The sequence below is a fragment of the Caretta caretta genome, chromosome 9 (genome assembly GCF_965140235.1).
Source record: "Caretta caretta isolate rCarCar2 chromosome 9, rCarCar1.hap1, whole genome shotgun sequence".
Lineage (NCBI taxonomy): Eukaryota > Metazoa > Chordata > Testudines > Cheloniidae > Caretta > Caretta caretta.
In genome coordinates, this window is record NC_134214.1 from 33,301,439 (window position 1) to 33,315,766 (window position 14,328).

General features: G+C 38.4%; 1 protein-coding gene across 1 annotated transcript in view; it reads right to left on the reverse strand.

Moving 5' to 3' along the window:
- Positions 1-4,082: 4,082 nt before the first annotated feature.
- FBXO36 (F-box protein 36) overlaps positions 4,083-14,328 on the reverse strand; it is a 278,670-nt gene continuing 268,424 nt past the window's right edge. Inside the window, exons 3-4 of the mRNA XM_048865316.2 lie at positions 10,688-10,860; positions 4,083-6,565 (exon numbers count right to left, since the gene is read on the reverse strand). Of these exons, the coding sequence (XP_048721273.1) occupies positions 6,383-6,565; positions 10,688-10,860 (356 nt within the window). The 3' untranslated portion in view covers positions 4,083-6,382. The remainder of the gene's footprint in view (positions 6,566-10,687; positions 10,861-14,328) is intronic.

A 14,328-nucleotide genomic window follows, 5' to 3' on the forward strand; every position in this document is an offset into this window, starting at 1 on the left:
AAACAGCACTGAAATAGAACAAACAAAAACTGGGGAAGGATGGGGCATATTAATGGGGTTCTGCAGCAGAAAGGACAGGCAGCAAAACTAGACAATTTATTGCAAGAGTCTATAAGAAAAGTTAATGCATTCAGGTAGAGTTTATGGGCCTCCCAATTCTGATCTCAATGCAGCCAGAATCAACTTCAGTAGTTACTCCCAATTTATATTGGTGCCACTGAGAACAAAATCTGGCCTTTCCTATGATTCTAGTTTTGTTTGCATCAGTTTTACACCTGTAACTACATTGGGCCAAACCCAATATACATTGGCATAGGTCCATTGAAGTGGATTTCCATCAACTAATTATCAGGCCCATTGACATCAATGGAGTTATTCCGGATTTACATCAGTGTGAGATCAAAATCAGGTCCTGTGTGCTTAGAGCAACGTTCTGGAAGACTGAACTTGGCCCTACTCTGCTTACATTTTATCACCATACAGAAAGGGCAGGTCTACACTATGGGGGAAAGTTGATCTAAGCTATGCAATAGTAGCGTAACTCAAGTCGAGGTGGCTTAGATCTACTTATCGCAGGGTCCACACTAGGCTATGTCATCTCCCATTGACTCCCTTTACTCTTTAAAAAAGGGAAGAAGGAGGATCCTGGGAACTACAGGCCAGTCAGCCTCACCTCAGTCCCTGGAAAAATCATGGAGCAGGTCCTCAAAGAATCAATGCTGAAGCACTTGCATGAGAGGAAAGTGATCAGGAACAGCCAGCATGGATTCACCAAGGGAAGGTCATGCCTGACTAATCTAATCGCCTTTTATGATGAGATTACTGGTTCTGTGGATGAAGGGAAAGCAGTGGATGTATTGTTTCTTGACTTTAGCAAAGCTTTTGACACGGTCTCCCACAGTATTCTTGTCAGCAAGTTAAGGAAGTATGGGCTGGAAGAATGCACTATAAGGTGGGTAGAAAGCTGGCTAGATTGTCGGGCTCAATGGGTAGTTATCAATGGTTCCATGTCTAGTTGGCAGCTGGTATCAAGTGGAGTGCCCCAAGGGTCGGTCCTGGGGCCGGTTTTGTTCAATATCTTCATAAATGATCTGGAGGATGGTGTGGATTGCACTCTCAGCAAATTTGCGGATGATACTAAACTGGGAGGAGTAGTAGATACGCTGGAGGGGAGGGATAGGATACAGAAGGACCTAGACAAATTGGAGGATTGGGCCAAAAGAAATCTGATGAGGTTCAATAAGGATAAGTGCAGGGTCCTGCACTTAGGATGGAAGAACCCAATGCACAGCTACAGACTAGGGACCGAATGGCTAGGCAGCAGTTCTGCGGAAAAGGACCTAGGGGTGACAGTGGACGAGAAGCTGGATATGAGTCAGCAGTGTGCCCTTGTTGCCAAGAAGGCCAATGGCATTTTGGGATGTATAAGTAGGGGCATAGCGAGCAGATTGAGGGACGTGATCGTTCCCCTCTATTCGACATTGGTGAGGCCTCATCTGGAGTACTGTGTCCAGTTTTGGGCCCCACACTTCAAGAAGGATGTGGATAAATTGGAGAGAGTCCAGCGAAGGGCAACAAAAATGATTAGGGGTCTGGAACACATGAGTTATGAGGAGAGGCTGAGGGAGCTGGGATTGTTTAGCCTGCAGAAGAGAAGAATGAGGGGGGATTTGATAGCTGCTTTCAACTACCTGAAAGGGGGTTCCAAAGAGGATGGCTCTAGACTGTTCTCAATGGTAGCAGATGACAGAACGAGGAGTAATGGTCTCAAGTTGCAGTGGGGGAGGTTTAGATTGGATATTAGGAAAAACTTTTTCACTAAGAGGGTGGTGAAACACTGGAATGCGTTACCTAGGGAGGTGGTAGAATCTCCTTCCTTAGAGGTTTTTAAGGTCAGGCTTGACAAAGCCCTGGCTGGGATGATTTAACTGGGATTTAGTCCTGCTTCGAGCAGGGGGTTGGACTAGATGACCTTCTGGGGTCCCTTCCAACCCTTATATTCTATGATTCTATGATTCTATGATTCTTCTTGTTCTGGTGGAGTACTGGAGTTGACGGGAGAGCGATCTGCGGTCAATTTAGTGGGTCTTCACTTGACCTGCTAAATCGACCCCCGGTAGCTCGATCGTCGCAACCTCAATCTGCTGGTAAGTGGAGACAAGCCCAAAGAATTTGCCTATGTGCAGAACAATCCCTTTAATAACTTCCTCTAGCTGATTTGTTGTACGGGATGTTTGAGATCTAAGACAGTTACCAATATTACGTTATGGCATGTTATGTATAGTTTCCTAAGCCTGATGCTTTGCAGGTGAAACATCTTGCCAAGGATTTTCCAGACTGGAGGATGCTTCCAGAAAAAGTTTGAAGTTCCTGGCTACCTTACTTGTTTACACAGTTTGCAACTGTAAAACATTTTTATTGCAGCCCTTCCTCAGTAATTAATTATTTAACCTAAATAACCAATCTCTCAGGGATAGAACTTGAGAATATTGGGTGAAGCTGGCCAAAGTATGCATTTAGGTTTAGGAACAGTTGCATGGAAGACAGCATGATATTTTATTGAAATTTATTTCACCACAAAAGTTATTAAATTACGACTAATTGTGTTGCAACGTAAGAGCACAACATTCTCTATGTAAAACGGATCAGATTTTTTCAGTGTTGTTTACTTGCTGTAAAATTAGCTATGTAATGCAAAGCATGGAAAAGAGAAGTGTTTTAACTATTTAAGTGCATTGCCTTGCTTTTTTGACAATATCAAATAACAGAGGGACAATACAGAATGTTTTGTATGGTGCTACATTAATATTTTCCATGCTTTGAGAGACACAACTTGTGATGTAGTGCCTATATTAACTACAAAGTGTCATTTTATTTTCTGGGTTTAAGCTTTATAAAGGTTATTTTTTGTCATAAATGAGGTTTCTGCTTTAGTATTGATTTATGCTGCTGGAATCTATTGAAAACAATTTGTGGTATCCATATAAACAGAACAAATAAGGGGAAGTTATGAAACCAACATCAATTCTTTAAGTGCAGGTTCAATGTCTTGTTTAGTATGAATGTTGCTGATAGCTTATTTTAATCAAAGTGACTTATTTTGTTGGGTTACTATATATATGGAAATGGTGATCTTCCGTCAATTTCCTTCTTTTTTTTTTTTTTAAAGATATGTGTCTTTTATACTTCAAACTTCACTTTTCCATTTGTCCAAATTGTTTTTATTTCCATATGACTGTAATGAATTAAATGTTGTTCTTTTAAGATATGTGCATATGTCTTTCTATAGAGCTTCTTCTTCTTTTTGGGATAACTAGATCATGTAATGAGAATAAACTTTATATTATAAAATATTTCAATATTTTTTCCTTCTTTAATTATGCACTTTTTCATTTTAAAAGTAAAGATACTCCTGCAAAGTAAGGGCTAAATGATTCTCCTCACCTCTGCAGAGGGGACAGAAACCTGGTTGGTCCAGGAAGTGGGGAGATAGCCATTCTTGGCATCATCGCCCACTCAATCCAGCATAATTACCAATTTAAATTAATGCTGAATTTACGTGGCTTCTCCTTTCATAATCTGAAAGGCCCCCTGAGCAGATTCTGGGAGCAGAAACTGCCAAGGAAATCCAGGGAAATCTAAATCCACTAAGCTTTCATGAAGGTGAGGAAAGAGGCTCCATTGTCGAGTAGCTATGTTCGCTATGCATTGCAGTTCTTTATAAATTCCTTTTTTATTTTAGAGTTGCCTTTGAGTGTTTTATTCTCTAAGGACTGGAATCTTGTAAACATAGTATCTTTAAATAAAATCACATAAGTCCTGATCCTACACATTTATGGACACAATGAATTTATAAATGTAAGAAGTCCCAGTGACTTAAAGTGAACCACTCACATGGATAAAGTTAAAAATATGCTTCAATGTTTGAAAGGTTCAGGGACTTCTTCCGAATGCTCTTTACTATTAGCAAAATATTTAGGGGATATCTGTATATAATTCCAGTGCAAAGTAAATTTACTCCGATTAGCACATTTCTTCCAAAATTTAAAGTACTACTAGAATGACATATTCAGAAAAAAATATGAAATAAGAGAAAATATATTTTGGACTATCTGAATAAACCATTTTGTAGAATCTACACTTTTATTTCTTAATTAACAATTTACAGTAGATTTACAAACTGCATTTTTAATACTTGACATTTAAACCAGTTTTTAAAAATCATGGGCCAGCATTGACGATAATGGAGCTATGCAAATTTGTACCACTTGAGAATCTGGCCCAAAGAGAATATGGCATTTGTTCTAAAGTAAAGTAACTGAAGAACATCACAAAAAGGGAAAATATTCCTCTGGCAAACTGTTGGCAAGTAAATAGCTTTATAGCATGAATATGGTCACATTTATCTATAAAGTCCAAGGGTATACCATACATTGCATGTTTTACAAAGATTAGAAACTTCCATAGAATATATATTTAATACCATTTCACTTTGAATGGTGACCTTGGAGAAGGAGGAAAATGGTGAAAAATTGGCACTAGATACAAAGAATCACAACTTATTTTATGTTTAATATAATGATAATACAAGGCTCCATCAATAAAAAAATAACACACCACCCTGTAAAATTAGAGAAGTTAAAGATCAAAACTTGTCTAGCTGCCTTTCATGCTACTGTAATTAGCACCTTAGTTTGATCATTACACTTAGTTTGATCATTTATCAGTGCATCAGTCACCCTGGTGGCCATACTCAGATTATTGTAGAAATTGTTAGTGGCATTTGGTCAGGATTAAGTTCCTTATATCTATTCTTACTATAACCAAAATATACATGGCTCTACTAAAACATTTCAAAAAACCAGCTACATATTTAGGGGTCCAATCCCAGGAACCCTCTCTCACAAGCGTAGTCCTTACTCATACAATAAGACAACAATAAGTTAAGTCTTGGTTTCAGTAAGACTACTTTTGTGAATAAGGACCATTTGCATTATAAAAGTTTGTGTTATAAATAAACTAGGTCACTTTGAGCATTTTGGCTTTACTTGGGTGCCTAAAGCTAATCACCTACATCCATATTTAGGCACCTAAACAAAATGACCTGATTTTCAGAGGTACTGAATACTATGAACTCACATCAACATCAGCTCAACATATAAAATAAATCAGGCCACTTTTTAGTGAATTCAGGTGACTAACTTTAGGCATTCCAGTGCAACCACGTAGGCCTTATTTTTTTGTGATCATTAGTACAGTGCCAAATCCTGCAGGCCTTTCTTAAGAAGACTAACTGAAGTTTGTGGGAGTTTAGCTGAGTAAATCATGCAGCTTTTAGGCCATTTTATGGAAAAAATGCAAGCATTGGTATTAATGCTCAATATTTAAACCTAGTCAATAACACATGGTAGACATTAATTAATAATTTAAGGATAGTAATACTTGACCTCTGGATTGTTGACGTTAATGTTGTAATTAACAATTAAGATGAAATTCTAAGCTATGTAAAATATTTTTTTAATGGATTTGTCAGCTCTGTTTGGTAGGAACATTATTGATGTGCTACAATGCAAAGAGCCAATAGTAAATATTATTTTTTAATTGAAAATATACTTAAGTGAATGTAGAACTCAAAGGTACCAGAGTCACAACACAGGCAACTCTAGTCCATTATCATCAGAAGTTCCTGCATAGACAGAAGCAGTGAAAATTTCACCCATATACCATCCTTCCAGTGTTCCCAAACCATGACCTGAAGTAGCTGTCTAAAAGGAAAAGGGTAATTTGGTATACATACCCATTCAGTTCTTGGTCTCTAATGACGTTTCCCCTTAGTGACAGAGTGCTGATTTGCTTATTTGTTTGAATTTTAGATATCTAGACTACAGAAGACGTTCACTAATTTTAAATTCATTTTAATGTAGTTCAAATTTTGGACCCAAGATACATGCTGGTCACCTTTTAACATTTCACATTTGCCATGGTGGCCAGTAAACAGTCAGCATTTACCAATGGTTTCTACACAATAAGAACTGACATACCACATTTCTCCCTATTTCTTAGGAAATAACTGTGGCAACATTATGATATCTGTTGTCAAATGCTGACTGTTTGAATGGTAACCACTGTATATGTAAACTTATTATATCTCAGAGTCAAGAAGTTCAAGGGAGCTTGAACCTTTTCTATTGCTGGTGGTAGCTGGGAGCCTGATTAAAAAGATTCCAGTCTATAAAAGGTAATGTTGTTTATGTATTGCTTCCATTATGCTTTATGTCTACTGTTTTAATAGTCTAATTCTTTTCAGTAAAAGTAACCAATTATAATGTAATATACAAGTCCGCACTTGCAACTTTTGCCCATAATGAAAAAGCATGCTGCTTTATTTAGTCTTTGAATCATCTTGTTTCTGCCTCCTTCTTCGGAGCTGCAGCTGAAGCTGAAGCTTGTTTGTGAAGAAGAACTGCTTCCAACCCACTTCCTCTGCCAGTGCTCTCATTTCAGGGGTAATTGTACCACACAAATTCTGCACAATTTTCTCCCACAGTGTGTCAGAGTTGCATATCTATTTATAAGAGAAAGTAGGCAGGGTTAATCTGGTTTAAACAAACATAGCCAGACCTATTCAATGTTTACTGACCATTTTGTTTGCAAAAACCCGGCATAGGGCAACTCAGCCCATTGTATATTAAGTTAGCTTTATATATAAGAATGTGATCTTTTGGGAAAAAAATCCCACAGACCTTCTTTAGGTAAATTTACAATAACTTCAGTACAAGTTTTGCCCAAGTAAGGACTGAGTCCAGGTTGTAGGATTTGACCCTTGTTATATGTCTTTGTTGGTCTTGTACATGGTATTATATATTCTGTAAATTATTGTCATGGTTTCTTTCAATATACTGTTCAAAAATATTTTCTCCATCTGTTGTGACAAAGAGGACACAGGGCCACACTGTCCGCTGATATATATTGGCACAGCTCCACTGAAATCAATGGAGCTGTGCTGGTCTATACCAGAAAATTTGGCCTATGTTATTTACAAATCATATCACAAATATATATACATGTGTTTGTGGTAAAGAAAAAGGGACAAATCTATTTATTTGTGGTGTTATACTATCAGACTCTCTGGATTTACATCAGATTAATTTGGCCCAATGGCCCTATGCAACTGAAAGAAGCTTTCACAAGAATTGTGAGCTATTCAGTTCTGGAGATGGGTTGTGATTCCTGGGTGACGCTTCCCACTTTTGAATGACTGCATAAATAGAATGGTGTGAAAACAATCATATAGGCCATTATAGCATAAGCAGAAAGAGTAAATGAAGGTTTTTTTCAGGTATGATACAACCATCATAAAAGAGTAATTATTAGGAAGACTGGGTGCATCAGTATAATCATTATATCCAATCTTTAAAATAAGTGATCCTGGAAGATACTGAATCTGATTCTCTCCTCACATAAGTTTTACAATGAGTTTATTGGTACAACCCCTCTGTAGTCAATGGAATTGCACTGATGTAATACTACAATTTGGTTCCAATATCTGTTCCACTGCTGAGCAGTGGTGGTTATATTACCAGCATATTATATGCTGGGTTGTCTGACCAAAATAGGAAGACAGGGATCATGGGAAATACTGCTTCAAATACTGCTGAAAGAAGAAAAAGGGATGAATTTTAAAAGCTTTCCTAAAATTTCTGATTGATTGTTATATTTCTCTGTTCTGTTGTGCCTAGAAAATTGGTAATTGTATTAAATTGAAAATATTGGAGACAATCTTTTTAGTACTTCATACACAATATTAAAACATACAGTGCAAATCTCAATTCAATATTATTGTTTTCTTCTTTCAGTCACAGTGGATTTCAGAATATATAACACAACAGCCAGCTTTCAGTGTTAGAAACTTTGGTGAGATTATGCTCTCTATTACAGTGGCTTAAATTGGAAGTAACTCCCCAGAACTCATGGATTTACACTAGTTTTACACCAGTGTAAGTGTGAGCAAATCAGACTCTATAGTTACAGAACATCAGAAATGTTTATCTTCAGGTTTGCATCGTGGATATAGCTCCCTCTGGTGGTTATTTTAGTTCATAGAAAGATAAGTAACAATTTTTACAATTAAAATAATTGCCTTTATAGAACCATTTAAAATCCACAAACAAGGTAAATCTAAGAAATCTACTGAGACTGTGATGGAAAATACCATGTTATGTATTTCAGTAAACACTGATATTTTGAAAAACTCGCAGTGCTTGAGTGGTGGTGTTCAGATTACGGCAACTGCAGTCATTCCTTACTTGATTTTATAAAACAGCTTCTTTTACACTGTCTTTGTTTTAAAATATTACACAGTGAAAATACAAAAGTAAAAATACTTTGAAACTGGCATTGGAATAAACCTACTAAATTCTGGACAGAAAAACATGATGAGATTTATGCTTAGAATTACCTGGTGAGAAAAGAAATAAACATGTGAGTATGCAAGCAAATAAAAGTGAACATATTTAAAAGTGTAAGAATATTTTTGCTGATAATCTGGGTCTTTGGCAAGAACAGGAAATAGAAGGTGGACTGTAGTAATAATGGGATGGAGGGCAAAAGATGGCACACAGCAAGAGCCACCAGTAACAAAACTGGATATTACATAGGAGTCTTTGCAGGATACTTGTGGCCATGATACTTAGCCAGAATATTTGGTAAGGACTGGAAATGAGAGGACGCAGCTACCTATTTCTTTAATTTATCTTGGAAAGGAAGAAAAAAAGCTTTGGGTTGATAATTTGGTAATGAAAAAGGGCCCTGCTGTGTCCTGCAAGGATCCATGGTTGGGAAAGAAATGATAAATAATTTACTACAATCTCACAGAAATAGCAGTCTTTTCATTCCCTTGAACACAAAGACTGCTCCAGTTTAGTGCTCATGGTCAGTGTTTCCTCTTCAGAGAAAATGAGGGGCAGAGTCATGGCACTGCCCGAGCCCTAATCATTGGGCCCAGTGATCAGGACAGTGTACCCAGCAGGGGTAGTCAATAGGCAGACTGTGAGCCAAATCCAGACCGCCAGATGCTTTTGAACAGACCCCAACATCTTTTTATTTATTACTTATTATCATCGTTATTTTTTATTATTTTCTCTGGAGTCTGGATCTTGACTATACCTTGACCAAGAAATTTGGACCGTGACCAGAAGAAAAAAAAATTGACTATCCCTGGTCACCCAGTTCAAATATGGCACAGCAGCCATGTTCACCCTCCACTCCTGGAGGCACTGTATGTACATGAGGCAAAAGCCTCCGGAAGCTTTGGCTGGGCTGGTGAGTCTATTCCATTGCTTCTATTGCATGCTTTGCTTTACTGTCATAACTGAGCCCAATGTCCACAAGAATATTAGCATAGTTTAGAAATATTATTTCTCCTCAGTTGAGATTCTGAGTATCCAAAAGGTGAAAAAGAAAGGTTTACTTTGTAAAAGAAAAGACCTAAATACTATTTGATTATATGGTCAATATTACATCATGCACTCACTGCCAGAGTGCCCATTCATGTCAGTTCACAGTGTTGCAGAGACTCATCCTCTTTACCCTCTTGTGTCCTGCATCTGCAATGGTCTGCCACCTCAATGGCCTAACCCTCTGGCCAGGTCAGCTCTCAGTCCAGTCTCTTTCCGGGGTTAGAAGAAACCATATTAAACGTGAAATCAAAATAACCACATGGATGTTAAAGTCCATAACAAACACTAGTCCTTCATAGAGACCCAAGGCCAATGTTGTCAAGGCTAGGCCCCTGGCTAAGCCAGGTTTCTTGGGTTAGGACACTGAAGATTATCTGGCTGCAAACTGGCCCAATAAAACTAGTCAGTCCAAGCCAGCTGACCCTGTCCTGGCCTCATTCAGAATTGGTTCCTAGTAAAAGCTGCCAGCCCTTTTCATCTGGCCTACTGGGCTTTGATTGGCTCCTGCCTGCTCCCAGCCCTTCTAGGTACCGGAGGACCAACTCTCACTGGTTCTGTTTGCAGCTGATCAAGAGACACCTCTCTATGCAACCTCTGGAGGTCTGAAGTCACTGCTCTTCCCTTCCAGCAGGGTACCTTCTTATGGTAGGATGTGCCAAGTTGGTGGGGCCTCTGGCAGGGGCAGCGAATACCTGGTAAAGCCCCTCATAGTTCCATATAATAAAGCACTCCACACCACAGGTGAATTCGCCTAACTAACTTAACTTTTGAATACGGTTGATTCTGAAAACAACAATACTGATATTTTTGTACTGCTAATTGTAATTGATATTACATTATGACAAATTATAGCCTCAGCTGTATCATCATAAGCCCACTGACATCAGCAGGGTTGCATGGGTAATTTTCTTTAAAATATTTCTATGATTTCTTTAAAGTTGAGACTATCCATTAAGAATGCTTTTGTAATACACAAGAGTGTAGTATCCTCCATGGAGCCTGATCTTGCACTGCTAAAGCCGTGCAATGACAGCAAGATCTTAAATACTCTGTATGCTATAAAGCATGGGTCCAATCCTTCAAATACTTAATACTAGGAATAGTGTTTATTACCTGAATAATCTTAAAGGTAGACATGTGTAAAGGATGTGTGTGTTAAAAGTGAACTAAATGAGGAGAATGTGCCAAAGCAAAACTAATACTTGAAATAAATTGTAAATGTTTTTTACCGTTTCAAATCTGTGTGAAACTTGAGAAAGCCTGGCAATATCTTCAAGCTCCAGAAAGGAAATGATGTACAGGAGCAATGAGTCAGGAAGCCGTTCCAAGAAGTCAAAGTTACCCCGGCACAGATTGAAGATATGCTCCAGAATGTTGGCACCAAAAATTACAGCAATTTGAACTGTGATTCAAAGAAACCCAACAAAGAAAGAGATTTGTAAATGCCTTTACATTCCCTCCCAATGCATAGGGATAATCTTACATGTATCTTCCAAAAACAGAACAACTCCAATTTAAAAAGGTAAGCAGATACATTTCTGGATGTTTTCTAGATAAACACAATTCTGAAAACCCTTAGCATTTATAATATAAAATATAATATTCTAGTTTTGTTCCATGAACAGAGCTACCACAAACATCAATAGGAGTCTTGCATAGGATAGGATATGCTCAAAATTTGGACATTGACCAGCATACCTCTAACTCTTCTCTGCTCATTGCTGAACTTTGATGTCAGCAAAGCAGCAGCAACAAGACTTAGCTGAAACCTGTCCAATCCCATTTTGCGCACATAAGAGATATTAAATACAAGTTTTTTATATTGTGCTATGAACTAATGAGTAGATTTAGAAAACAATGAAAATTGTATTCATTTTTAAACTGGTTCCAACTTTGTAATTTTGTTGCATTGTTCCTGTGTTTATTGTTTTAAACATCTGTTCTTCAAAAAAAAACAAAAAAAAACAACATGTTCTTGAATGTGCTATTTGTTTATTTAATTTTAATATGCATCTTTATTAGTGATCTGTATTTTTTGGAGATTTTGGAGTTGTGTTTTGTTTAAGACCTAATTACAGGAGCTCTGTAATTTAGATTTGGAAAGGGATATGTTCACAGTGGGCTCCCCTTTCATTTCAAAACAAAGCTGCTTTATTTACAGTTAACAAATTATTACAAATCCAAACTAGTTTTCTCAGATTTGAGCTATAAATTCTACTAAGTAAGGAGTGGTATGTATATCTTCTGGCATATGTTATACTCACAAAAAAATACAAATAGAATAATGGAAGCTAAGAGATGGAAAAGGCCGGATAGGCAATTTAATCCATCATCTGCCAATGTAGGATTTTTCCTTCCAGTATATTTTAAAGTATTTTGTCTAGGCTAACTTTAAATTATGCAAGCTATGAGGTGTTCATAATTCTCTTGAAACATTCTTCCAAAAATCCAGCAGACCTCACTATTAAGATTTTTTTTGGTTTATACTCAAACATTCTCTTTTTTAATTGCGTTCCTTAATTCGTATAGTACTTATACCCCTTTGTACCACCTCGTGTAATTCCTTTTCTTCTGTGGTGTTTACATCCTCTTTTAATACTTGTAAACAGCTAAATCCTTTTCAATCTTTCCTGCTAAATCAATCCCTCCAGTTTTTTAATTTTGTTTTATTCTTCTCTGAATTCTCTCCACTTTGTCTATATGATCCTGGTACTCAGGCACCTAGCAGTAAATGCAGTACAGTAGGACCTCAGGATTATGAACACCACAGTTACGAACTGACTGGGCAACCATACACCTCATTTGGAAGTAGAAGTATGCGATCAGGCAGCAGAGACCCCCTCCCCCCGCAAAAGCAAATACTGTACACTATAGTACTGTGTTAAATGTAAACTACTAGAAAAATTAAGGGGACGTTTAAAAAAAGATTTGACAAGGTAAGTTAACTGTTTCTGTATTAGTTTCATTTAAATTAAGATGGTTAAAAGCAGCATTTTTCTTATTCATAGCAAAGTTTCAAAGTTGTATTACATCAATATTCACTGCATTTGAGTTACATGTCCCAGGGTGCTGCCTTCCAGTCCCTCCACCACAGGCTCAGATTGACTTAGGTGATAACTTTATTGACCTGGATGCAGTCTGGACCATGCAGATTCCCCTAAGGCCCAAGCCTATTCCAGACCTAGTAGAGACAACTGACTGGTCCCTCTATCCCGCTGGCCAGTGGTCACAGAGACTGTGGCTCTGCATGTCACCATCCAAGGGCACCGAGAGATGCTGCTGGTTAGTGCCATTTGCTCCTTTCATTTTCCCCTGATCCTGGGTATTTCCTCCATAACCTTCTCATTCACTGGCATGAACTAAAGGGTCAGTTTCTTTTCAGAATATTGCTGGCTGCACTGCTTGATCCCAGGACGTAGAGAGTGCATAGTAGAACCCCAACAATCACAAGCCGGTTGTTGGTCCAACAGACTCTCTCGTTGATCCTGCGCCTCAACTTCTACCCCAGCACAGTGATTTTGCCAATGTATTTGAAAAAAGAATGGAGAAATCCTACCCCCCCACAAGGATTATGACTGAAACTGGGAACAAAAATACCATTTGGTCATATTTATGCCATGTCTGAACCTGAACTGGTCGACCTTCGCACCTTCCTGCAGGAGAACCTGCCCAAGGGCTTTATTACAAGTCCACCTCACCTACTGGGGTACCTGTCCTCTTAGTTAAGAAGAAGGATGGTAGCCTCTAACTTTGTATGGACTACCAAACACTATATGAGGTCACCATTAGGAACTGATACCCCTTACCTCTAACTCCTGAATTACTGGACTGCATGGGGCATGCCTATATATACACAAAGTTGGACCTCTGAGGTGCATATAACCTTGTAAGGGATAAGAGGAAGGCTGCCTTTTGAACCCACTGTGGACATTTTGAATACATCATGAAGCCTATCAGTTTAACCAGTGCCCCTGCCACATTTCAACATTCCATTAACAATGTGTTCCAAAATATTCTGAACCAATATATGATATACCTGGACAACATACTTATTTTTTCAGACAGTGCTGAACAACACACTATGCTTATCCGTTGCATCCTTGGATGGCTTCGCCAACATTGTATCTACGCTAAGTCGAAGAAGTGTGTTTTTGGTCAGGCCTCCATTCAAATTCTTACGGTTCATCCTATCCGCCGAGGGTATTGAAATGGACCCTTGTAAGACGATGGCAGATCTTGAGTGGGCAGTTCCACAGAACATCCAAGAACTACAGAGCTTCCTGAGATTCGCAAATTTCTATCGGCGATTCATCCTGAGGTTTTCAAAGCACACTGCACCCCCCTATTGCCCTACTTCACAAAACTAGTAAGTTACTTTGGTCTCCTGGGGCCCAACAGGCCTTTCAGCAATTGAAAGTTGCATTTACCTCAACTCCCACACTAGATCACCTAGAGACGAAACAAGCCTTTATCATTGAAGCTGACGCTTCTAATGTGGTGATCAGGGCAGTATTTTCCCAGAAACACAGCTCTCAGCAACTATTATACCCATGTGCCTTTTACTCCTGGAAACTCACCCCCGTAGAACAAAACAATGGTATTTTGGATAAAGAATTCCTGGTGACCGAAACTGCCTTTGAGGAACGGGGTCACTATCTTAAAAGGGCCCTGTACCCTGTCCATAAGAATTTAGAATAGTTGCATAAGGTGAAAGCTCTCATCCAGCAGCAACTCCAGTGGGCTTTGTTTTCTCATGTTACAACTTTGTAATCTCTTATTGTCCAGGAACGAAAAATAGCAAATCTGACACTCTGTCCCAGAAGGGAGAACACTACACTGACATGATGGGCTTGAACTCCAAAATCTCCAA